The sequence below is a fragment of the Somniosus microcephalus genome, chromosome 9 (assembly GCF_052327205.1).
Source record: "Somniosus microcephalus isolate GS21.2 chromosome 9, FLI_Smic_1.0, whole genome shotgun sequence".
Taxonomy (NCBI): Eukaryota; Metazoa; Chordata; class Chondrichthyes; order Squaliformes; family Somniosidae; genus Somniosus; species Somniosus microcephalus.
This window is the reverse complement of record NC_140995.1, coordinates 151,569,831-151,596,598: the sequence shown is the minus strand read 5'-3', so window position 1 is coordinate 151,596,598 and position 26,768 is coordinate 151,569,831. Positions and strand designations below refer to the sequence as shown.

The following is a 26,768-nucleotide window of genomic DNA, read 5'->3' as shown; positions in this document are numbered from 1 at the left end:
TGCATTAAATTAAAAAACTTCTCATACCCTGTGCCAAGGTAAGATTTTTCAGAGTAAGTGAATGTTCCCAGTCCTTCAGCCTCAGGTCCTCTGTGACATTGCTGAGTATGGCTACCTCATCTTTCAGTTGTTTCTCCATGTTTTGCTGAACGACTTTCAAGATCCTTGCATCTTCTGACACATTTGCTAATTGTATTTGAAGCTGCTGTAGGCTAGTGCGGTGGATGCTAATGCCCCCTGTGAAGGTGGCATTGACTACATTGAGTGTCCAACGTACCTCCTTTATCTGCTTGCTCAGATTTCCTACATTTGATGTTATTTGTTTCAAGTTTGCTTGTTGGTGTTGGCGTGCACCCTGAGCACTGTTTAAACTTATAGACAAATTGTATATCTCTTGTCTGTTTGTTGAAGTAAACTGCTGTAAATCATCTTCTAAATCATTCACAGATGTATTAATGTCATCCATGCGTGTCTCGAAGCTTTGTAACTTGTTTTCCAGTCTCTGAACAGACTCACTCAGTTGAAGCAATTGGATTGAGCAATTCTGGAAAAGTTCATGCATTTTCAAAATATTATCCATGACATCTTCCTTGGGTGCCTTCTGCTCCATTGTTTGACGCATGTCGTTGAAGCCTTCACCTAAAGTTGTAACATTGTCTGTCAATATTTTCCAATCAGCAGATGGACGTTGATATCTGGGAACTGAAAACATTAAAAATAAGTGTTATGTAAAAACATCCTGCAGTCATTTGATCTTGTGTTTCTTGGTCAAAGTTTTCTTTAAACTTCAGATAAAAGTGAGCAATTTGCAATTCTTTGTACACCAGTTCATTTATTCAACAATTCAGTCTTAATGTGTATATTTTATACAAAACAGTAAACTTCTAAACATGTTGCTATCTCCAAAATATTCACTAAATTTATTGTGCTGATCATTGAAAACTAGATAAGTGGTGGACATTTTATGCTTGGATGGGGAAATTAATTTGATTGTTTGATACATTGGATCACCAAACGTGGCTCGGTAGCACCACTACTGACCGAGCTGGCCGAGTCCTGAAGGACATAGCTGCCAGTCTGAGCCTGCGGCAGTTGGTGAGAATACCAACACGAGGGAAAAACCTACTTGACCTCATCCTCACCTATCTAGCTGTTGCAGATGCATCTGTCCATGACAATATTGGTGGAAGTGACCACCATAGAGTCCTTGTGAAGACAAAGTCCCATCTTCACACGGAGGACACCCTCCATCGTGCTTTGTGGCACTACCACTGTGCTAAATGGGATAGATTTAGAAGAGATCTAGTAGTTCAAAACTGGGCATCCATGAGGCGCTGTGGGCCATCAGCAGCAGCAGAATTGTATACCACCACAATCTGTAACCTCATGGCCTGGCATATCCCTCACTCTACCATTACCATCAAGCCAGAGGACCAACCCTAGTTCAATGAGGAGTGTAGAAGAGCATGCCAGGAGCAGCACCATGCCAACCTGGTGAAGCTACAACACAGGATGCTATAGACAGAGTCAAGCGATCCCACAATCAATGGATCAGATCAAAGCTCTGCAGTCCTACCACATCCAGTCATGAATGGTGGTGGACAATTAAACAACTAACGGGAGGAGATGGCTTCATGAACATCCCCATCCTCAAAGATGGCGGAGCCCAGCATGTGAGTGTAAAAAACAAGGCTGAAGCTTTTGCAACCATCTTCAGCCAGAAGTGCCGAGTCGATGATCTATCTCGGCCTCCTCATGAGGACCCAACATCACAGAAGCCAGTCTTCAGCCAATTTGATTCATTCCATGTGATATCAAGAAATGGCTGAACGCACTGGATACAGTAACCGAAAACATCCTGGCTGTAGTGCTGAAAACTTGTGCTCCAGAACTAGCCATGCCTCTCGCCAAGCTGTTCCAGCACAGCTACAACACTGGCATCTACCCGACAAAGTGGAAAATTGCACAGGTATGTCCTTTCCACAGAAAGCAGGACTACAGCCGTTCAAGAAGGCGGCTCAGCACCATCTTTTCAAGGGAAATTAGGGATGGGCAATAAATGCTGGCCTTGCCAACGATGCTCACTTTCCATGAATGAATTAAAAAAAAACCTGAGTATGACTTTAGTAGTTTTTCATTCAAAACAGATGATTATACACTTCTGAAAGCACAGTACTAGCTCTGGGTGACCAATTTAATTGCAAGAGTTTGTTTTTTTGCCAAGCGATTTACTCCCTTTTTCATGCCTTCTCTCCTAAGGTGGTGGCTTATGCTGGGATCCAGTGCCACTGGTGCCAGAAGCCCTCTGGTACCTCATCCAGGTGGCTATTCTTCATGTGTAAACCTAGAAATGAGTGTTAGTAGTGTACCTGAACGTCAGAATCATACAGCCAATATTATCATCAGCACCTCTCCACATGTTCCCAGACATTAGGCATCACTAGATAGTAATAAGAAGTGGGAAGTGTGGTGTATGTAACCTGTTCCACCTTAAGAGAACTACCTTAAGAGATGTACTACTTTCTCTTGGCTGCTGTATACTGTAATACTGTAATACTGGTGGTGACCACACCGGTACATAAGTGTTGTGTAGGGATTTGCTGGGCAGTTCAGCCCTGACCTCCGAATAGTAAAGACCTGTTAAAAGTTATTCTTGTTGTCTGTGTCCAGTGATTGATCCTAAACATAACTGGGACACACAGACTCAACAGTTGCGACGAGTCCGATCTTACCCTGCGGCAGTTTTACATCCAAGGCAGCTTCGTCCTCAGAACGGGCGTCGAGAAGAGGCATCCGCCCTCATCATCCTGCTGAGCACCATCGCACGGGAGGCATCGAGAACCCGGGTTAAAAAGAAAAATTCTGACCACGAAGCCCTCCATCAGCGACAGGCAGTGATCATCCCTTCTACCACGGTGGTGGGTAAGCTGATCAGCGACATGAGCAGAAAGTCGGCCGCGTTGGCTGTGGAGTAGGGGAGGGAAAATGGAGGAATAAGGGCGGAGAACTCGACGACGGCCGGTAAAAAGGGCCGCGCTGCAATCGAGGCCGAGAGACGCAGCGACTGGGGCAGCTTAAGGCACGAGAGCCGCGGAGAAATCAAACGCAGCCGGTGTAAAGGACCGGGCTGCAAGCGGGGCTGCGAGGCAAAGCAGCGTCAGGGAATTGAGAACCGCTGGGGAGGCGAGAACGGCAGCAGCACGGCAATCGCCATTGCAACCAGCGGGGGAAGAAGGCAAACGCGGGAATCCGCCATTGTAGTCGGCGGGGGGGGAAGAAGACGAGCGCGGGAAAGACCGCCAAGCGCGGGAAGCCGCCATTTTAGTAGGCGGGGGAAGAAGACAAGCGCGGGAAGCCGCCATTTTGAAAAAAAAAATTAAAAAACTTGCAAGGATGCCTAAACATGGGAGCATTAATACCTTTGATAGTGATATCGAAGATTGGACCACGTATGTAGAACGCATGGAAGTTTATTGTAAAGCAAATAAGGTACCAGATGATGAGAAAGCACTAACCTTATTAAGCTCAATGGGTGCGAAGACATACGGGCTATTGAAGCACCTTCTATCACCAAATAAACTGGCGGATCAGACTTTCGCGAATATTGTTACTGTCCTGAAAAATCATTTAAACCCCACGCCGCTGATGATAGTGGAATGATTTAAATTTTACAGAAGAACGCAGCTGAAAGACGAAAGCAACGCTGAATTTTTAATTGAACTGCGTAAGCTATCGAAGTACTGTCAGTTTGGAACAGGACTAGCAGATGCGCTGAGAGATAAAATTGTGTGTGGATTGTTAAAAGAAGGAACACAAAAGCGACTGCTTGAGGAGAATGATCTTACGCTTGATAAAGCTGTCACTATTGCAGCATCGCAAGAAGCTGCAGCGAGAGGCACGGCGGAAATGCAGCTACGGTCACCGGAACTCAGCACCAATCAAATGGTCTTGGGTACAGTAAAATGTTATCGTTGTGGAAAGACAACGCACGATCAGAACCAGTGCTGGTTCAAAAATCAGGAATGCAGAAAATGTGGCAGGCTTGGTCACATAGCTAAAGTATGCCGGTCAGGAAAGAAGACCAGCAACAAAAAGTCACCGCAGGAAAAGTACAGAAAGGCACACAAGGTGACAGAGAACAGTTCGAACGAACAGAAGTCAGATTCAGACTCCAGCAGTAATGAACTGGGTAGTCTAAGAGTACACAATGTTGGTAAGGAAGCAGACCTCCAAACAATTTGGGTCACACTTCAGATAGCAGGAGTCCAAGTGAAGATGGAATTGGACACTGGATCGGCATTGACGGTCATGAATAAGCAAGATTACAAAAGGTTATTCCCACATATTCCCCTACAGGATACGGAGATTGTATTGAAAACATACACGGGGCAAAGAGTATACCCCATCGGGAAGATAGAGGTAAAGGTGGTCCACAAGGGCAAAGAAAGCCGAGGAATGGACTTATATGTGCTACCTGAGGGAGGTCCACCACTACTGGGACGGGAGTGGATTAGGAAAATAAATATGGACTGGCATTCCTTAAAAGCACTAACGGTAGATTCCGGTAAAAAAGATGTCAAACCTAAACGATTGTCCAGAATATTGGACGATGCTAAAGAGGTGTTTCAACAGGGACTGGGAACACTGAGAGGAATTACGGCAAACATCAAGGTTGAAGAACATGCAAACCCGAAATTTTTCAAAGCCAGACCGGTACCTTATGCGATACGACCTGCTGTGGAAGCTGAGCTGGAAGGGCTAGAACGTTCAGGAGTACTGTCTAAGGTAGACTGGAGTGAGTGGGCCACGCCCATTGTTCCCGTCATGAAGCGTTCATCGAGCAACAAGCCGGGGGAACCGGGGAAGGTTCGCATCTGTGGAGATTTCAAGATCACTGTTAATCCGGTGCTTCACACGGTGCAGTATCCGCTTCCGCGGATTGAGGATATCTTCGCTTCGTTGTCTGGCGGGAAACACTTCACCAAGATAGACCTGGCGCAGGCGTACTTACAGATGGAAGTTGAGGAAGAGTCACGCCAGTATCTCACGATCAACACGCATAGAGGCTTGTACCGGTATAATAGACTGGTTTTTGGAGTGGCATCGGCGCCAGCAATTTGGCAGAGGGCCATGGAGCAGGTATTACAGGGAATTCCAGGCACACAATGTTACCTGGACGATATTCTAATTACAGGAGATGATGACGAGGAACACCTTGCAAATTTGGAACTGGTGCTCACCAGATTGAAAGAATATGGACTTCGAGTTAATCGCCAGAAATGTGAGTTCTCTCAGAAGAGGATCTCGTACTGTGGTCATGTCATTGACCAGGAGGGGCTTCATAAGTCTCCTGACAAGATCGAAGCTGTTGTGAAGGCTCCCGCTCCAGATAATGTATCCCAGTTGAGGTCGTTCCTAGGGTTGATTAACTATTACCATAAGTTTCTGCCAAATTTATCCACGGTGCTGCACCCGCTGAACGCTCTTTTGCAGAAGGGAGTACCATGGAAGTGGAGCGAGGACTGTAAGAGGGCCTTTCGCAAAAGCAAGGCATTGATCACCTCAGAGGAAGTGTTGGCTCACTTCAACCCAACGCTGCCTATTCGTTTGGCTTGTGATGCTTCTCCATATGGTATTGGGGCAGTACTCTCACACAAGTTGCCAAATGGCCAGGAGAGGCCAGTTGCGTTCGCATCCAGATCATTGACCTCCGCTGAGCGCAACTATGCTCAGATAGATAGGGAGGCTCTCAGCCTTGTGTGGGGAGTAAAGAAGTTTAATCATTACCTGCAGGGCCAAAAGTTCACGCTTCTGACAGACCACCAGCCGTTGGTATCCATTTTTAACCCTAAGAAGGGTGTTTCGGTGATGACAGCACAGAGACTCCAGAGATGGCCCCTTTTCCTAGGGGCACATCAATATCAGATTGAATTCAAAGGTACAAAGCAGCATGGTAATGCTGATGGGCTGTCGCACCTGCCACTACCTACAGAGGAGGAGGCACCGACGGTTGACCCTGTTGAGTTATTTCACTCGACCATCATCGAATGTTTACCAGTCACCAATGCAAGTATTGAGAGAGAAACCAGGAACGACCCGACACTGTCTCGGGTCTACGAAGTGACAGTGAAGGGATGGCCAGCACATGGTGATCCACTGTTACCGGCATTCTCAGCAAGACGAGAACAGCTGTCCGTCTGTCAAGGAACATTGATGTATGGAACAAGGGTGATTATTCCTCCTAAGTTAAGAGAGAGAGTTCTAAAGGAACTGCATGAAGGTCATCTGGGGGGAGTCAAGATGAAAAGCCTTGCTAGGGCTTATGTGTGGTGGCCGGGTATCGACCAACAGATAGAGGATCTGACGAAAAGCTGCTCAGGGTGCCAAAAAGTGCAAAATGCACCTCTGATTGCACCGCTGCATCCATGGGAATGGCCTTCAACCCCATGGCAACGTGTACATATTGACTTTGCTGGTCCATTCATGGACTCCATGTTTTTAATTGCGGTGGACGCACATTCTAAATGGCCAGAAGTGATTAAGATGACTACCACTACCTTGGAAAAGACGATCGCGGTGCTAAGAACGATATTTGCAAGAAATGGATTGCCAGAACAAATATGTTCAGACAACGGACCGCAGTTCATGTCAGAAGAATTCCAGAAATTCACGAAGAAGAATGGGGTGAAACATTATACCTCTGCCCCATATCATCCGGCTACAAACGGGTTGGCCGAGAGATTTGTACAAACGTTTAAAAAAGCAATCAAGGCCATGAGCGAAGATCAGATTCCACTACAACACAAGGTGGACAAATTCCTACTGGCATATCGAAACGCCACTCATGCAGTGACAAACCAAAGTCCTGCCATGATGTTCTATAACAGGAGGTTGCGGTCCAGGTTGGACTTGTTAAAACCAAATGTGCGGAGGGAAGTTGAAAACAAACAGTTCCAGCATATAAATAACAAGACCACTCGGAGCTTCGAAATAGGACAACCAGTGTTAGCCCGGGACTATAAAAACGAGAAATGGCAATCTGGAACAATTCGGGCCAGACAAGGACCCCTGATGTACACGGTAGATATTGGTGAAAATGTAATACGGCGTCATGCTGACCAACTGGTAGAATCGAGAACAAGGGTCGAACCCATGGTTACGACAGAGACAACCGTGGAAGAAGTTAGTGAACCTGAAGCATCTACCTCAGAAGTGAATGTACCTGATGATGATGTCCAATCCATAAGAGACCAACTAGATGAGTCACCCGAGCAACGAGAATCAGAGACCCCTGAAAGGCGTTATCCAACTCGAATCAGGAGGCCTCCTCAGAGACTGAATCTTTGAACTGTTTTGCATGAAGTTGTATATATATATATGTTATTATGTTATGTTAAATGGGGATATAACTGTTAAGCTAAAAAGGGAGGATTGTGGTGTATGTAACCTGTTCCACCTTAAGAGAACTACCTTAAGAGATGTACTACTTTCTCTTGGCTGCTGTATACTGTAATACTGTAATACCGGTGGTGACCACACCGGTATATAAGTGTTGTGTAGGGATTTGCTGGGCAGTTCAGCCCTGACCTCTGAATAGTAAAGACCTGTTAAAAGTTATTCTTGTTGTCTGTGTCCAGTGATTGATCCTAAACATAACTGGGACACACAGACTCAACAGGAAGCATGATTTATTTTCCCTTTCTAGCCCAAGGACACTGAGGCAAATTCTAGGAGGGGTGTGGGGTGGTGAAATTGGTCTTCACCAGTAGCGTGAGACAGGCTCACAGTGAATATAAAAAGAAAAAGGGTGGCTAAAGTAAATGTTGGTCCCTTAGAGGATGAGACCGGGAAATTAATGGTGGGAAATATGGAGATGGCAAAAACACTGAATGAATATTTTACATCAGTCTTTACAGTAGAAGACACTAAGAATATCCCAACACTGGACAAACAGGGGGCTAAAGGGGGGGGAGGAGCTAAACACGATCAAAATCACTAAGGAAGTGGTACTCTGTAAAATAATGGGACTCAAGGCGGATAAATCACCTGGACCTGATGGCTTACATCCTAGGGTCTTGAGGGAAGTGGCGGTAGGGATTGTGGATGCATTGGTAATAATTTTCCAAAACTCCCTGGACTCGGCAAAGGTCCCGGCAGACTGCAAAACTGCTAATGTAACACCCTTATTTAAAAAGGGCAGTAGACAGAAGGCTGGAAACTATAGACCGGTTAGCCTAACATCTGTGGTAGGTAAAATGTTGGAGTCCATTATTAAGGAGACAGTAACAGGACATTTGGATAATCATAATTTAATAGGACAAAGTCAGCATGGTTTTATGAAGGGGAAGTCATGTTTGACAAATTTGCTGGAGTTCTTTGAGGAAGTAACGTATAGGGTGGATAAAGGGGAACCAGTGGACGTAGTGTATTTAGACTTCCAAAAGGCATTTGACAAGGTGCCACACAAAAGATTATTGCTTAAGATAAAAAATCACGGGATTGAGGGTAATATTCTGGCATAGATAGAGGATTGGCTATCTAACAGAAGGCAGAGAGTTGGGATAAATGGTTCATTCTCAGACTGGCAATCAGTAACTAGTGGTGTTCCGCAGGGGTCAGTGCAGGGTCCCCAACTCTTTACAATCTATATTAACAATTTGGAGGAGGGGACCGAGTGTAACATATCAAAGTTTGCAGATGATACTAAGATGGGAGGGAAAGTAGTGAGTGAGGAGGACATAAAAAACCTGCAAGGGGACATCGACAGGCTAAGTAAGTGGGCAGAGATTTGGCAGATGGAATACAATACTGGAAAGTGTGAGGTTATGCACTTTGGCAGGAAAAATCATAGAGCAAGTTATTATCTTAATGGCAAGAAACTGGAAAGTACTGAAGTACAAAGGGATCTGGGGATCCTGGTGCACGAAACTCAAAAGGTTAGTATGCAGGTGCAGCAAGTGGTTAAGAAGGCCAATGGAATGTTGGCTTTCATTGCTAGGGGGATAGAATATAAAAATAGGGAGGTATTGCTTCAGTTGTACAAGGTATTGGTGAGACCGCACCTGGAATACTGCGTACAGTTTTGGTGTCCATACTTAAGAAAGGACATACTTGCTCTCGAGTCAGTACAAAGAAGGTTCACTCGGTTAATCCCGGGGATGAGGGGATGGACATATGAGGAGAGGTTGAGTAGATTGGGACTCTACTCATTGGAGTTCAGAAGAATGAGAGGTGATCTTATTGAAACATATAAGATTGTGAAGGGGTTGGATCGGGTGGATGCGGGGAAGATGTTCCCGATGATGGGTGAAACTAGAACTAGGGGGCATAGTCTTAGAATAAGGGGCTGCTCTTTCAAAACTGAGATGAGGAGGAACTACTTCACTCAGAAGTTGGTAGGTCCATGGAATATGCTGCCCCAAAAAGCTGTAGAAGCTACATCATTACATAAATTTAAAACAGAAATAGACAGTTTCCTAGAAGTAAAGGGAATTAAGGGTTACGGGGAGCGGGCAGGAATTTGGACATGAGTCTAGGTTCGGATCGGTCATGGCCCTGTGGGTAGCGGAGCGGGCACAGGGGCCGTGTAGCCTGATCCTGCTCCTATTTCGTGTGTCTAATTCTGTTAGATTCAGGAGATGGTTCTGTGATAGTGGATTGGCGGTTAGGATCAGATCAGCCATGATCTTATTGAATGGCGGAGCAGGCTCGAGGGGCCGATTGGCCTACTCCTGCTCCTATTTCTTATGAATCGGCAACGCGTTTTACCATTTTACACTGCGCCCATTTCTTTTCCATTGAAGTTGCGATGAGCCCGTTTTGCACTACTGGACAAGGCCCATTTCACCCTCCAGTACCCTCACCATTCTGCTGACTGAGATCAGCTAATTAAACATGAAGTTATAATTGGACCTTCTTGATTTTGTGGCTCAGTATCTCTCCACATATTACTGTACTTCGTTCCACTGAATCATAGGGAAAGCCCCTTTCCAAGTTTTTTGTACAATTTAAAACAATTGGCTTTCAAATGGCACCATTGTAAGGTTCGAAAATTTCTGCACAACCCCAGAACACAAGGAAAGTCATTTTAAAGTGATTTTTGGAACATCACAGAAGAAATCTGTAAAAAGGACAACAGTGTGGTTGGGCCAAACAGGATTTCAAATAGTTTAATTTAAGGAAGAGATTTTTGGACTGGTTTCAGAGTTATTGGGCAAAAAGGATTTAAATCTAAATCCCAGGAAGATTTGGCTGGTTTAAAAAGACATATTCAGACTTGTAGGAAAAGGCTGCGACAGGAATGTGGGATTGACATCTGCAGAGGAACAGTTTGTGTGTTCGAAAGTAGCCAGACTGTTTGGGAGGAACAATAAACGAAACTCAGCCCTTATCTGGGAATTTGCATTCAATCAATAAATCAATGAAAATCCCAGCCTCACCTAAAGCCCAAAGCCCATTAAAACCCATGCATAAAAGAGCCTGCACAGAATTTGAAGGCCTTACAGGAAATCTAAGATTAAAAGACTGTTTGAGACATTCAAAACCACCACACCTTCTTCAACTACTCAGGAAGCTATCCCGAAACCAGTTAACTAAATGGGACCAATCAAGTGGCCCTTAACGAGCCAGCCAAAAATCTAACAAGATTAGCAGGTTTCGTTTTAGTATAAACTAAAGACCTGTCTCCACAAGAAGGCAGTTCGTTCGATGAGTTCGATGGGTTTGATCAGTACAGTTCAGGACAGAGAATTGAAACAGCAGTCAGTGAATTGAAGTCAGCAGTACAGTTCGGACAGACACAGAAAAAGGCACAGCTCATTCGAAAGACATCAGCCTCGGGACAACAGAAGGAGAACGGAAGAAATCGCAGCAAGGAATCGCAAGGAACCAAGGGCTCCACGAAACAAACAACCAACAATATTACCAACAACTAGGTAATATTGGGCCACCGCAACCAACAAGAAACCAACCTGGAAGAAACCAAAGATCTGCAAGTTTTTCCCACTCTACAAACTATTCCTGCGTTTGCTGAGCATTTCCTGGTCCTCTGGAATTCAACCTAGTTAGTATAGTGGGATTGGGAGGGGTAAGGTATTTGTGTCTATTGTCATTCTCCCTCGCATATTCTGAAGTGTTCCCCCTTTTAGAGTGATAAGATTTATTGTGTTGTGTATATTTTCTTGTCTCAAATAAAATCCAAGCTCTTTTAACCAACTCAGTTGTCTGTTGCAATTTCATTACAACCCCCAAATAAGTCCAGGCCTAGAAACAAGGGAGTGGGAGCGATTCGAACCACTCAAAGGAGTCAGTGGTGAAGCTGATACACACACCACCCCTTACACCATACAGAGGCATTTATCTGTAATTACTCCCTGTTCCAATTTAATGGAGACATTTACCTATTTAAAATGGATGGGGTAAGCATTTGAGCAGTAATATCCCATGATGTAATATCAAAACGAATGTTTTTATTTTATGGTGGCAAATGATGGAAGACAGTCTGAACTCAAGGTCTTGACTATGACTTGGCTCACATTGTGTCCTTAGTTGATGTGTTGCTGTCACCAAAGACAAACAAAACTCAAAATAGAATGAATGACAGATAAGAAATTGAAAGAAAAGAGACAAGGATATTGTTTGGAATTTTCATAGGTAAGAACAGGTGGGTTGGAGGCGTGGGGGGAAGTGAAAGTTGTAAAAATGTAAAACCCGACCCCAACCCGCCCACTTTCACCTTTCACTTAGGCAGGACGGGGGTAGCGGCCTGCCAGGAGGCGGGTTGGCAATTTCAATACTTTAATGAGGCCTGAAGCCTCTACTTTAACCTGCTGTGCAGGTTTTACTGCAGGTGGCCGGGGATCCTGGGGCTCGGGATTCCTGGTAGCTGCAACGAGGTGGCCTCAACCTTGGGGAGCAATCCTTGTGGGCTGGGAGGAGAATGAGTGCTTCCTCCCAGCCCCCCCAAGCTCCCCCACCATCAGCCCGCACACCCTGGGGTCGGGGTTTGGAACACCTCCCCCTCTGGGATCACGACTCAGCCCCGGGGTTGGGGATCAGAGCCCCCCCCCCGCCAAACCCGGGATCGCGACTCAGCCCCGGGGTTGGGGATCAGAGCCCCCCCCCCCAAACCCGGGATCGTGACTCAGCCCCGGGGTTGGGGGTCAGACTCCCAGCCCCCCCAGCCCGGGATCACGATTCAGCCCCAGGGTTGGGGATCAGTGCCCCCCCACCCCACAGAACCTAGGATCGCGGCTCAGCCCCGGGGTTGGTGGTCAGACCCCCACCCCTCTGGGGATCACGATCTGACCCCCACACTGCCCCCCCCAGCCCGGGATCGCGACTCAGCCCCCGGGGTTGGGGATCAGACCCCCACCCCCCTGGGGATTGCAACTCAGCCCCAGTGTTGGGGATCAGTGCCCCCCCACCCCACAGAACCTGGGATCGCGGCTCAGCCCCGGGGTTGGTGGTCAGACCCCCACCCCCATGTGGATCACGATCTGACCCCCACCTACCTCCCCCCCCCCCAACCCAGCCCGGGATCGCGACTCAGCCTCGGGGTTGGGGATCTGACCCCCACCCAGGTCGCGACTCAGCCCCGGGTTTGGGGATCTGACCTCCGGGATCGCGACTCAGCCCCAGGGTTGGGGATCAGACCCCCCAGGGGATGGAAGCCCCCCCCGCGGCTTGGAATCCCCACCATCCTGGGCCCAACACCTACCTGGTCCTGTGGCCTCCTGGTCCGCATTCCCCGCACGACTGGAAGCCAGCCTGTCAGCAGGAAAATAAGCTCCTTGTTTTTTGCAGTGTAGATATAAAGGAGGTAGGATTAATAGTGCTTTTTATTTATTAATTAAGTCCCAATTAGTATCAACATGGAAAATATATTCATTGGTAATTTAGGTTTGAGGCTGTTTCAAATGCCCAAATTCTCAGAATTCTTATTATTCATCAGAGATAGAAAGACCATCGTACCTCTGCCTGTATTTCAAGACACGCTGATAGGTGATGAACTCTGAATACTTCGACACGTGCCACATTGTCTCTAGGGGCAATGTGAACCATAATCATTAGACATACTGAAGTAAGTCGAATGTGTACTGAACATAGATAGTTAGATTAATGGGTTAATGATTTAATTTAATATTTTTATATGTTCATATTTTTCCAGACTGGGGACAGTTGCTTCATTTTTTCTGATGCTTACTGAGAATCATTTTTCGCAAAAGGTTTACACCTGAAACATTAACCTGCTTTTCTCTTTTCAGATGTTGATGCACCTGCTTTGTAGTTTCAACTGTTTCTGTTTTTATTCAAGAATTTGGAAAAAATAAATTATTAAAATTTCTATCAAGCTGCATCTGATCTACGTTGCTTTTATTCATACAGTGTCAGTTGAATGTGATATTTTCTTATTTAATTGAAAACGATGTAGATATAGATAAAGTCATATAAAGTGCATTTTGTTCAAACTTAACAACCAAATTATGGTAGTGACAGGATTAAAGCACCATCATTTCAAGCAGCTGCAGTATCTGCTCAGACAGCTCCCGTGTTCTAATTCTGAGTGCTCCCCAACAACTAAATGTAAGAAAATAAATTGCCAGTCTGTTATGTGTGATATTTCCGTTTCCCTAGCCAGTCATATATTTTTACTGTCCCACAAAGGTATTTTATTTAAGTTTAATAGCATGAGAGAGCTGAATTAATAACAGGACCGAGAAAGTCATTAGGTCAGAGTGTCTCACTGCCTGTACTATTTCTACTGCTAGGTTACATCAGTCCCCTCACACTGGAAGGCTCAATAACATCACCAGACAACTCACACAACCATGATATCACCAGTCATCTCCACTATAAATAACTTCTCCAGTTCACCTCCTCTATAAATGACATAAACACAGTTGAAACTAAAATTTTAAACTAGTTAACAAAAAAGGGAGATTTTTTTCCCAAAACACTTATGATAGTTCTATAATTATTTGATTGTTAAAAGGGACGTTGATGATGAAATTTCAAAAATACCTTTATTACTTCACAGGAACAGGAGTAGGCCATTCAGCCCTTCGAGCCTGTTCCGCCATTCAATGAGATCATGGCTGATCTGTATCTTAACCCCATCTTCCCGCCTTGGCTCCATATCCTTTTATATCCTTGTCTAGCAAAAATCTATCGATCTTAGATTTTAAATTATTAATTGAGCTAGCATCTACTGCTTTTTGTGGGAGAGTGTTCCACACTTCTTCCATCCTTTGTGTAAATAAGTCTTTCCTAACTTCTCTCCTGAATGGCCTGGTTCTGATTTTAAGGTTATGTCCTCTTGTTAAGCAACACGTCGATTTTAAAATTCTCATCCTTGTTTTCAAATCCCTCCATGGCCTCGCCCCTTCCTATCTCTGTAATCTCCTCCAGCCCTACAACCTCCTGAGATATCTGTGCTCCTCTAATTCTGACTTTTTGAGCATCCCTGATTATAATCGCTCAACCTTTGGTGGTCATGCCTTCTGTTGTCTAGGCCCTAAGCTCAGAAATTCCCTCGCTAAACCTCTCCGTCTTTCTACCTCTCTTTCCTCCTTTAAGACGCTCCTTAAAATCTACCTCTTTGACCAAGCTTTTGGCCATCTGTCCTAATTTCTCCTTATGTGGCTCGGTGTCAAATGTTGTTTTATAGCACTCCTGTGAAGCACCTTGGGACATTTTACTACGTTAAGGTGCTATTTAAATGCAAGTTGTTGTTGTTGTCTTAGACCACCCCCACCCATCCACCAGCAGAAAAAGATTCCCTCAACCCTATCAATTCCTTTCAAAATCCTAAAAACCTCAATCAAATCACCCCTTAACCTTATATTCCAGGGAATACAAGCCTAGTTTATGTAATCTCTCCTTATAATTTAACCCCTGGAGCATTGGTAACATTCAGGTGAATCTGCACTGCACTCCTTCCAATGCCAATAAATACATTGGCTGAGATTTTCCAGGGTGTCAGCGGGCAGGATCAGTGGCAGGTCGGGTGGAAAAAGTTTTTTTTTGACAGCAGGTTGGGACCCCACTGTCAACCCGCCGCAATGCACCTTTCCCAATGTTGGGTCTGTCAACGCTGAGCAGACCCGACAGGCATCCAGCTGACAGATGATTAACAGGCTTTTTTAACTTACCTTTTGACTTTAATTGCATAACCATGAGAACCACACGAGTCAGGGACCATGGCTGTCAACCTGAGGCATGAGTTCCATAGCCATTGCTCCAGCTGATTACTTGACAATCAAATGTACAGTAAAAGCTCCCACCTGATAGATCATCACTTTCCTCAGCAACAAGCTGTTTCTCAGTCCATTTCCAGCACAGATTCTACAGGCTTTTCACTCTCCATCCACTCTCGTCTCATTGGAAGAGCTGCCTCACCATTGACAGAATGCTTCTGTCACCTCTATTTCACCTGTCATCTATTCCATCAACATGGGTGCCCTTTATACTGTCTCACTTTGGTCCTTAGAATCAGACCACGATCAGCCCCAATACCAGCAGCGCCAGGCACACCAGCAGCACCAGCAACAACACCAAAAACAACACCAACCTTCTCCGCAATCACCTGATGCTGCACAGGACAGAGGGCATCAGCACTCGAGCACATTGATGGCCGGGAGGCCAGGGATGGCCTCACCATTGCCAGATTTACTTGATGCTGTACACCCTGGCTGCCACATGATGTGCCAGGTTGGCACCATCCCACACCAACACCATAAAGCATCCCTACAATGTCCAAGCCATTCCTTTCACACTCACCACCATTTTAGGGGGTGTAAGAGTCATGAAAGTTTAAGAAAGTGTAAAGAAGAAAGAAAATACTTTAAAATATTGGTTAAATATTATGGTACAGTATGTATGTACATTTGTTTATTATTGATGCATATTCTAGTATAATATAGTTAATTTACCTGACTGACTTATTGTATTGAGAAACCCCCTCTTTTCTTGTTCCAATAGTATAGTCTGAGAGACCCCCTTTATTCTTGCTGCAATGGTACAGTCCTTAAGCTTGTCACATGATATCCAGCCATTTTTACAGTTCAAGCTCCATGAGGCTAGAAAAGGTAGAAGCTTTGAGGGCTGTGGTGCAATACAGTTTTTGACCGTGTGTGTTAAACGTGTTTTACTTTGAAATTCTGTTTGAAATGTATTACAGTAAACAGTTAAAAGACAAAGTTACGTTTTGGAGCGTTTTATTTCGACACGCGTCTACTCGTTGCTAAAAGCCTCAAAGCTCAGTGGCTGCATATTGGAAACTACGGAGTGCCACTACATTAGTCAAAAACTAGCTCCCTAAGAAGGAAAGGACGGAATTGTCGGCGAACGTATATACAGGAATGGTCACGGAGCCAGACGACAATATAAGAAAGCAAAGGTACAGTGACTGTTACTTGCCTTGTTCATTCTATTGAGAAGCTAAATAAGAGCTGCGGGTAAAATGGCCGAGGCCTTATGGAGCCGTGAGGAGCTTCCCCCGGCTGTACGAAGGATTGTTGGCCAAAAGAGGGAAGTAAAGCTCACCCCAAAGGCAATGGAAGAGAAGTTAAATAGAAGCATAAGTGCAAAGAGGGCTAAATTAGCTCAGATAACTGGAAAAATGAAGATAATTGATTGTCTCATGGAAGATAATGCTAATATTAAGAAAGTTGAAGACATAATGCATTATGATTTCTTCAAGTTGTATGAAGATTTTAGTGTACTCAATGAAGATGTATTAGCACTTTTGTCTGAAGAAGAGGGAAACGCTGATCAGCACAACTGGTTTGATCTTAAACCACCTAACATTAAGGACTATGTCAACAGTGGATTTTAAAGATTCGTCAAGATGCTGATACAGCAGAGAAAGATAAAGATGACGATGAAGTCAGACCAGATGATAGCATTTCAGAGACTTCAGCCAGACTGAGCAAAAATCAAAAAGAAGGTAGCTCTGCTTCTGAAAGCAGGTCAGTCACTTCAACCACATGCTAGTCGCAGCGCATGAAAGTCGAGGTTGAACGGGCAGCGTTGATGGCGCGCGCAGTATCTTTATTGGAGAAGCGAGCTCTTGAACGGGAAGAGGCCCAACTGCAGGCCCAACAGGCCCAACTGCAGGCCCAACAGGCCCAACTGCAGGCCCAACTGGAGGCCCAACTGCAGGCCCAACAGGCCCGACAGGCCCAACTGCAGACCCAACTGAAGGCTAAGAAAGAACAGCTGGAGCTAAAAACAGCTATTGCGGTCTCAAATGCCAAGTTGAGTGTGTTTGAAGATTATGAAGGCTCACAGGATGGCATGAACGAATACTGCCAGTCAATGTTGTCACACAGAGTTGGATCCAGGGCACCTTCAAGAGTTAAAAGAGAGTCTGAAGAACATCTCCTGGCATTACAGCATGGAACAGAGGCCTTTCCACTAACAGGAGCACATGATGCTACCCCAGACGTCAGACGGTCTAGACTAGACCCTGCTGATGACCACCAGAGGCCTGAAGACACAGAGAGAAGCCTATACCGAGTGATGCAACGTCAGAACGAAATTACAGAGATGCATGTAAAACAACAGAATCTGTTTCGACTCCCTCAAAGAGGCATACCAGTGTTCCAAGGCGACCCACTCAAGTATAAGCCCTTCATCAGATCCTTCGAACAAGCCATTGACTCCAAAGCAGCGAGCAGCAGTGATAAGTTGTACTGCCTGGGACAGTACACCAGTGGTAAACCACAAGACCTGGTCAGAAGCTGTGAACACATGAGACCGGAACAGGGATACATAGAAGCCAGGAAGTTGCTGCAGGAGCACTATGGCAACTGTAGTGTATGTGCCTTTAAGTCAGAACTACTTTTACAGCTCCTGTATACTGTAGTACCGGCAGTGACCACACCTGTATATAAGCTTTGCGCATGCCTCTGTACCCCCAGTCTTGAGACTACCCTCCTCCAGTAAAGACCTGTTTATTGTTAATGTACAGCATCCGTGTGATTATTTAATAACAGCATATCCACTGAACTACGGATCCAACAGTGGCGACAAGTGGCGATTCGAATCTACCTGCAACACAAAAAAAAAAGTCAAGGCCAGGAACACGGGCATCGACCACGAGCAACTGCCCAGCAGTCAGGCAGAGATTGAACTTCGCAGGGGAGGCTGTGGAGAGCCGGGCTTGGTTCCCCAGCCACGGCGAGCAGCAAGAGACCGACGACAGGTCCAGCGCAGACCCTTCCAGAGCAGCGGCGGCTGGAGCCAACCGACGGCGGAGAGAAAGCCGAGCAGCGTCGATGGGGTAAGACAGAGGGTGAAGAGCGCAGGGTGCAGCCGAGGGTTGAACACCGAGCGGCGTCGAGAAAAAGTAAACAAACCGGAGAGAGAGAGGGTAGAGAAACAGCCGGGTTCTAGGCTGAGCGGCGTCGAAAAATATAAAAAGAAGAACGCGCAGAGTACAGCCAGGGCTCACGGGCTGAACAGGGTCTGCGGGGCGAAGAAAGGGGAGCGCGGGCGACGCCATTGAGCCGCGGAGAAGAAAGAGCGCGGGAGACGCCATTTTTAGAAGCCGCAGCAGAGAAGAAGGGCGAGCGCGGGAAGGAAGGAAAGCGCGGGAGATGCCATTTTGTGCCAGCGGAGAAGAAGGGGAAGCGCGGGAGGTGCCATTTTTGACAGTTAACTCACACCCAAGGATGCCGAAGAGTGGCAGTATCTCTACGTTCGACAATGAAGTCGAAGATTGGGCGACATATGTGGAATGTATTGAGGTGTACTGCAGGGCGAATGAAGTGCCAGATGCTAATAAAGCACTGGTTCTGCTAAATTCCATGGGTGCAAAAACTTATGGGTTACTGCGAAATCTAATAACCCCAGAGAAGCCGGTAAACAAGAATTTTGAAAGCATAGTAGAAATCCTACAGGACCACTTAAACCCCACACCGCTGCTGATAGCAGAACGATTTAAGTTCCATAAAAGGAACCAACACAAAGACGAAAGCAATGCTGAGTACCTAACGGAACTGCGCAAGCTATCGAAACGCTGCCAGTTTGGAGCGGGACTAGCAGATACGTTAAGGGACAAGTTTGTGTGTGGGCTACAAAGTGAAGGAACCCAGAAACGGCTTCTATCAGAAAAGGACCTTACGCTGGACAAAGCTTTCAGTATGGCAGTATCAAACGAAGCAGCCGCAAGGGGCGCTGCAGAGGTACAACGGAGACCGCAAGAATATGGCACCAATGAAATGTCCTATGGAACAGGGAAGTGCTATCGCTGCGGCAGAACAACACATGACCAGAAAGATAGTTGGTTCAAGGACCAAGTGTGCAGACAGTGTGGGAAAGCAGGACACATAGCAAGAGTCTGCAGGTCTGGGAAGAAAACCAACAGTAAGAAATCTCCACAGGAGAAGTACAAAAAGGTACACCAGGTGATGGACAGTGGTTCAGACGAACAGAAAAGTGACACAGACTCCGGAATCAAGGAGCTGGGTTGTCTGAAATTACATAAGGTAACAGAAATGGAGGATCACCAGACTATCTGGGTTACACTCAAGATAGACGGAGTCCAAGTGAAAATGGAATTGGACACAGGGTCAGCGCTAACAGTCATAAATCAAAGAGACTACAAGCGGCTATTTTCACACATACCCTTGAAAGCTACAGAGATTGTCTTGAAGACGTATACGGGGCAAAAAGTCTACCCCAAAGGAAAAATAAGGGTGAAAGTGACATATAAAGGCCAGGAAATACCTAAAATTGATATATATGTATTGCCAGATGGAGGACCACCACTGCTAGGACGTGAATGGATCCAGAAGATACAATTAGATCGGCATTCCATACAGACACTGAAGGTTGAGGCCAAAAAGGATGACAACGTCACACCTGGACGACTGTCAAAAATGCTAACTGACGCAAAAGAAATGTTCCAGGAGGGACTAGGAACACTAAAAGGAATAACAGCAACGATTAAAATAGAGGAAAATGCAAGCCCAAAGTTTCTGAAGGCCAGACCAGTGCCTTATGCGATCAGACCAGCTGTTGAAGCAGAGCTGGAAGGGTTGGAACATTCAGGAGTACTGTCCAAAGTGGACTGGAGCGAGTGGGCTACACCCATCATTCCTGTAATGAAGAGGTCGTTGAGTAATACGCCTGGGGAACCAAAGAAGGTCCGCATCTGTGGGGATTTTAAGGTGACAGTGAACCCAGTCCTTCACACGGTACAATATCCGCTTCCACGAATTGAGGATATTTTCGCCCCGCTATCTGGAGGTAAATGCTTCACCAAAATTGATCTAGCCCAGGCGTACTTGCAAATGGAGGTAGAAGAAGCTTCGAAACAATACCTTACGATCAACACTCATAAAGGTCTCTATCAATACAACCGGCTGGTGTTTGGAGTAGCCTCGGCTCCGGCTATCTGGCAAAGGGCGATGGATCAGTTCCTGCAAGGGATTCCAGGGACCCAGTGTTATTTGGACGACATCTTGGTCACGGGCGAAAATGACGGTGATCACCTCGCCAACTTGGAGAAGGTGCTTACCAGATTAAAGGAGTATGGGCTACGAGCTAATCGCCACAAGTGTGAGTTTTTCCAGAAACAGATCTCGTATTGTGGCCACATCATCGATGAAGAGGGGTTACATAAGTCCCTTGACAAGATTGAGGCAGCAGTCAAGGCTCCAGCACCGGAAAATGTGTCACAACTGAGGTCGTTCCTTGGGCTGGTAAACTACTACCACAAGTTCTTATCAAACTTGTCTACGGTATTACACCCACTGAACACCCTACTGGAAACAGGGGTACCATGGAAGTGGGATGACGAACGTAGATGAGCTTTCCAGAAGTGTAAAGAATTGATCACATCAAAAGAGATGTTGGCCCATTTCAACCCAGCACTACCAATTCGTTTGGCATGTGATGCATCACCCTATGGTATTGGAGCGGTGCTGTCGCACAAATTCCCTGATGGGTTGGAGAGGGCAGTAGCCTTTGCGTCTCGGTCACTAACCTCAGCCGAGCGCAACTACGCCCAGATTGACAGGGAGGCCCTCAGCCTAGTATGGGGAGTAAAAAAATTCGACCACTATCTGCATGGGCAGAAGTTCACCTTGCTGACCGACCACCAACCACTTGTCTCCATCTTTAATCCTAAGAAGGGCGTTCCAGTGATGACTGCACAGCGGTTACAAAGATGGTCCCTGTTTCTAGGGGCGAATCAATATGAAATAGAATATAAAGGCACGAAACAGCATGGGAACGCTGATGGGCTATCGCGCCTGCCACTGCCTACTGTGGAGGAAGCACCAGCAGTGGACCCTATCGAGATATTTTATTCGTCAATAATTGAACGATTGCCAGTAACGAACGCGGATATAGAGAAGGAGACCCGCAATGATCCAACGCTGTCTCGGGTATATGAATTGACGGTGAGGGGATGGCCAACTCATGGCGACTCACTGTTGCCAGCATTTTCATCCAGAAGAGAACAGCTGTCAGTATGCCGGGGACAGTGATGTGTGGATCCAGAGTGGTGATTCCACCCAAGTTAAGGGAGAGAGTGCTAAATGAGCTACATGAAGGTCATCTGGGGGGAGGGAAAATGAAAAGCCTTACTAGGGCTTATGTGTGGTGGCCGGGAATCGATCAACAAATCGAAGACCTAACTAAGAGCTGCTTAGGATGCCAGAAGGTCCAAAATGCACCACCACATGCCCCTCTACACCCATGGGAGTGGCCCTCCTCTCCATGGCAATGGGTGCATATTGATTTCGCTGGTCCATTCATGGACTCAATGTTCTTAATAGCAGTGGATGCTCATTCAAAGTGGCCTGAGGTGATAAAAATGTCTTCAACCACTACAGAGAAAATGATTGCAGTCCTACGGACCATATTTGCCAGAAACGGTTTGCCAGAGCAGATTTGCTCTGATAATGGACCACAGTTTGTGTCCGACGAGTTCCAAAAATTTATGAGAAGGAATGGGGTAAGGCATTACACATCCGCCCCGTATCATCCAGCCACAAATGGATTGGCTGAGAGGTTCGTACAAACCTTTAAGAAGGCGATAAAGGCCATGTGCGATGATGAAATTCCACTACAGCATAAGATGGACAATTTCTTATTGGCCTACCGAAACGCGACACATGCAGTTACCAACCAGACCCCGGCCATGATGTTCTTTAACCAAAGGTTGAGATCTCATCTGGACTTGCTCAGACCAAATGTGCGAAGAAATGTTGAGGGCAAACAATTCCAGCACATCAATGAGAAGCCGACAAGGAGCTTCAATGTAGGGCAACCAGTCTTGGCCCGTGACTATCGAACAGAGAAATGGCACCCCAGAACGATACGTACAAGGCAGGGGCCATTAATGTACACAGTGGATGTCGGGGAGAACATTGTGAGACGCCACGTCGATCAGATCTTAGTGTCACAGGGACGCGTCAACCCCATGTCTCGATTACTTGGGGATGAACCCGACATACCGGTCGCATCTACCTCAGACCCAGTAGCAGTGGAACCCGATGAACTACCCGATGAAAAGGGGTCAGAATCGCCACTGCACCAAGAACAAGAACTTCCGGAAAGGCGCTATCCCGAAAGGGTCAGGAAGCCGCCCCAAAGACTGAATCTATAAATGGACTTTTGTTGTTTAATGTACATGTTGAAAGGTTAATTGTTATTTGAATATTATGGGTACTACTAATCTAAAAGAGGAGGAATTGTAGTGTATATGCCTTTAAGTCAGAACTACTTTTACAGCTCCTGTATACTGTAGTACCAGCAGTGACCACACCTGTATATAAGCTTTGCGCATGCCTCTGTACCTCCAGTCTTGAGACTACCCTCCTCCAGTAAAGACCTGTTTATTGTTAATGTACAGCATCCGTGTGATTATTTAATAACAGCATATCCACTGAACCACGGATCCAACAGCAATGAGCTGAAGATAGCCACTGCATATATTGAAAAGGCTATCAAGTGGCCACAGATCAGATCGGAGGACAGGGAGGCATTGAACACATATGTTCTTTTTCTCATAGGATGTCGCAACACCATGGAGGATGTTGAATTCATGGAAGAGATGGGCAATCCTACGACTATGAGAATCATCATCTCTAAGCTTCCTTACAGGATGAGAGAACAATGGAGAGGAAAAGCTTTTAAGATAATGGAGAGATGGAAAGGTAGAGCCAGGTTTGCAGACTTAGTGAATTTCATAGACAAACAGGCTAAAGTTACTGTGGACCCATTGTTTGGAAACATCCAGGATGTCAGCCCAACTACTGATGGAAGAGTGAAAGTCAAGCCTGCTGAATCAAAGACTCTCAGGAAAGGTGGTTCCAAGGGAAGCAACTTTTCAACTATTGTCACTCAAGCTGGGGAAGAAAAGTCTCAGAACTCATCTCCCAAAAAGAGCAGCACAGTGATGCCTGCTAATGCCTTTCAGAAGCCATGTTTATTCTGCTAGAAGAATCACACATTGGATTTCTGCAGTGACATCAAAGCACAGCCACATAAAGACAGAATTGAATTTCTGAAGTACAATGGCCTATGTTTTGGATGTCTCTCTCAGGGACACCTGAGTAGAAACTGTAAGCAAAGAACAACATGCAGAGAGTGCACTCGGAAACATCCCAGTCTGCTGCATATCCATAAAGAAGAACAAGTCTCTAAGAAGAGTGAAGAAAACAATACCGACGAGAAGGTTGTTTCAAGTGCTCTGGTGTCGCTAGAACCAGAGACTTGTGGATTCACTGGGGCCGGTGACAGTGATTGTATTCTTGCCATCGTACCTGTAAAGATCAAGTCTAAGAGGAGTGAGAAGTTTGTGGAGACTTACGCCTTCATGGATCCAGGTAGTTCAGCAACGTTCTGCACAGAAACACTCATGCGACAGCTGAATGTTAGAGGCAGAAGAACAGAAATCCTATTACGCACCATGGGTCATGAGAAGTCAATGCAAAGTTATATCCTGTCAGACTTAGAAGTGTGTGGACTTGAAGAGAAGGACTTCATAGACCTGCCTAATGTTTTCACACAGAGGGAGATTCCTGTTAAAATAGGGAACTTAGCCCTGCAGAAGGATGTGGAGAGATGGCCTTACCTGGAAAAGGTGCGTCTCCCATACATTGAAGCAGAAATTGGCCTATTAATTGGAACCAATGCCTACAAAACTATGGAGCCATGGCAGGTGATAAACAGCAAGGATGACGGACCCTACGCTGTCAGGATAGCCCTTGGATGGGTAGTCAATGGACCGGTAAGGAGAGATGATGGCAACAAGTCGAACAAGGAGCAACGACAAAATGTCACAGTTAATCGTATCTATCGCAAGCATTGAAGAGCTGTTGATGTAAAGTCTGTGGGTTGTTTAGTTAATTAATACACAGACTCTAAGAGTAACTTAAAACAGGACTTTACTATTCGAAGGTCAGGGCGAATCTGCCCAATAATTCCTGGCACAACACTTATATACTGGTGTGGTCACCGTCGGTATTACCGTATACAGAAGCCAAACAAAGTAGTGCCACACCTAAAATAGCTCTCTTAAAGGTGAACGGTTACATACAATAGTTCTCTTAAAGGTAGACGGGTACATACACTACAATCCTCCCTTTTTAGCTTACAACATACTTATTCCCCATTAAACATAACATATAATCAACTTCATGTAAAACAATTCACAGATATAGTCTCTGCGGGAAACAGTTCACAGATTCAGTCTCTGCGGGAACAGTTCACAGATTCAGTCTCTGGTCTTGACTCGGTCCGAACAACATCTCTGTGGTGTAGCCGGTTCACATTTCTAGCGTGACTCATCCAATAGTCTTTCCCTTGGCTTAACAGCTTGAACTTCCATCCTGCTGAACCAGCAGTGCTGACTTTTACAAACAGCTGGACTGCCTTGGTAATTTTTCCTACTTTCCAACTGATTTGGCCCCCTTCGTGGGGCCCACGTGCATGATCTGATAGAAATGATAATGATTTAGATGGTTATCGTCTTCTGCTTCGTCTTTTTCTTTTCTGCTTCTTGGAGACTCTCGGGGCTCCCTTATCCGCTGCCAGCTGTAGCGCCACCATCTCCCTATGTTCCTTAGACTTTAAGTGCTTCATCCTGATTTCTGCACTTTGGGAGTTTTCATCACAAGCTGGGCAGACCAAGTCATCGTAATATTCCGTGTCACTCAACAGGTCATGGTAATATTCGGTGTCGTCCTGAGCTAGTCTAGCGAGAGGGCCTGCTACTTCTTCCGTACCCAACTGGACGTTAGCCGACTGTTGTTCCCTCCCTAGACATCTTTCCTGAAGAGACTTCTTCGTGCGTTCATATTCATCCCGCTCTTCCTGGGTTTCCTGCAAATCCTTCACTAATGACCTCGTTTGTGATTTCAACACTTCCCCTTCCATCGGGGATTGATTGATCAGGCTATTCAATCCTTCTACTGGAGCAGCTGTTTCAACATTCTGCTGTTCACATTGATGTGATTCAGCGTACTTTTGGCATCCCTGTAAAATCTGTGTTGCAACCTCAGCTATTTCCATAACTTTTGAGAGCTCCGAACTCCTTCCCTTTGAAGATTGAAGCTCGTGTTCAGATTGTTCCCATTGTAGAGTCTTGTCCTTCAGCATCTGAAGGAGTTGGCTGACCGTTAACTCTTCCACGGGAACACTGTGGGTCAGAATCTTCTCCATTTCATCCACCTTTTCCTCCAATGCTTTCACCTTCTTTTCCTCTTGTACTTTGGCTTCCAGCGCTCGGAGAAGTTGCGCCTTGATGCTCTCTAGCTCATGTTCAGAGGCCATTCTTACAGTCTCTGTGTTTCTTATAGTTCCCTTTTCTTCCACTGAACGGATTCCCAGTTGAATCTGTTCTTCAAGTTGTTGAATCTCGGTCATTGCCGCCCCATATTTGTCTTGGGTTTCCTTTAATATTTTTATGAGTTCTTGTACATCTTGTCTTTCATGTTCTGCCATGTCTTTCACCTCTAATTTCTCATCTATGGATGGAACTTCTACCGATGAGTCTGTCTTGGCCTTGAGCTCATCAAGAATTTCCTGCAGCCTTTGGACTTCTTGCTCATGTTCAACCTTCAGTTGCTCATATGCTTCCACTGAAACTAGCTTTTCGGAGGTTGCCGAGTTAACCCCTTCCAGAATTGTAGCCTGGGCCTGTTCATACTGTTCCTTCAACTTCTCACACTCTGCTTGTCAGGAGTCGTAGAGAAGAACTGGAATAAAATCCTGGCTTCCTGAAGATTCCTCTTCATTTGCTTCTTCCTGCAAGTATTCTAACTCCTGAACAGCATAAGGGAGATGTGATCGGTAATTGGTCACGATGGCTCTATGGTCGCTCTCTGCTTGAGCTAGCTGCTTCTGTTGTCTTTCCAGATTCTCCCATTCGGTGTCATAGAACTTTTTCATTGTTTTCATCTCTTGTACGAGACGGTAACTCAATTGTTCTAATTGTTGTTGTAATTTGAAATAAGTTTGAGTCCGAGCTCGGTGTTCTTCCGTCATGGATATGTCCGTAACTTGAACAGGCTCAGAATTTTCTGTCAAACTAGGTTGTCGTTGTTCGGTGGCGTTCTGTTCTGAAACTTTGTTCTTCTCTGGAGCATAAGCCTTTATGCATGCCTTCATTTTTCCAACCTTCGTCGGCAAGTCCATTTCAGCCTTGTCTTTCATATTTGGGTTGGTCTTATCGTCATCCGTTTCAGAATCTGAGCTGATTGTCTGCACCGAGTCCTCACTCGTTATGGCTTTTAGATAGTGCCATT

At 45.7% G+C, this 26,768-nt stretch overlaps 1 protein-coding gene across 1 annotated transcript in view; it reads right to left on the bottom strand.

Annotated features, from left to right (window-relative positions):
* scara5 (scavenger receptor class A, member 5 (putative)) overlaps window positions 1-26,768 on the bottom strand; it is a 175,039-nt gene that overhangs the window by 74,699 nt on the left and 73,572 nt on the right. Inside the window, exon 4 of the mRNA XM_085997380.1 lies at window positions 28-702. Coding sequence (XP_085853506.1) covers window positions 28-702 — 675 coding nt within the window. The remainder of the gene's footprint in view (window positions 1-27; window positions 703-26,768) is intronic.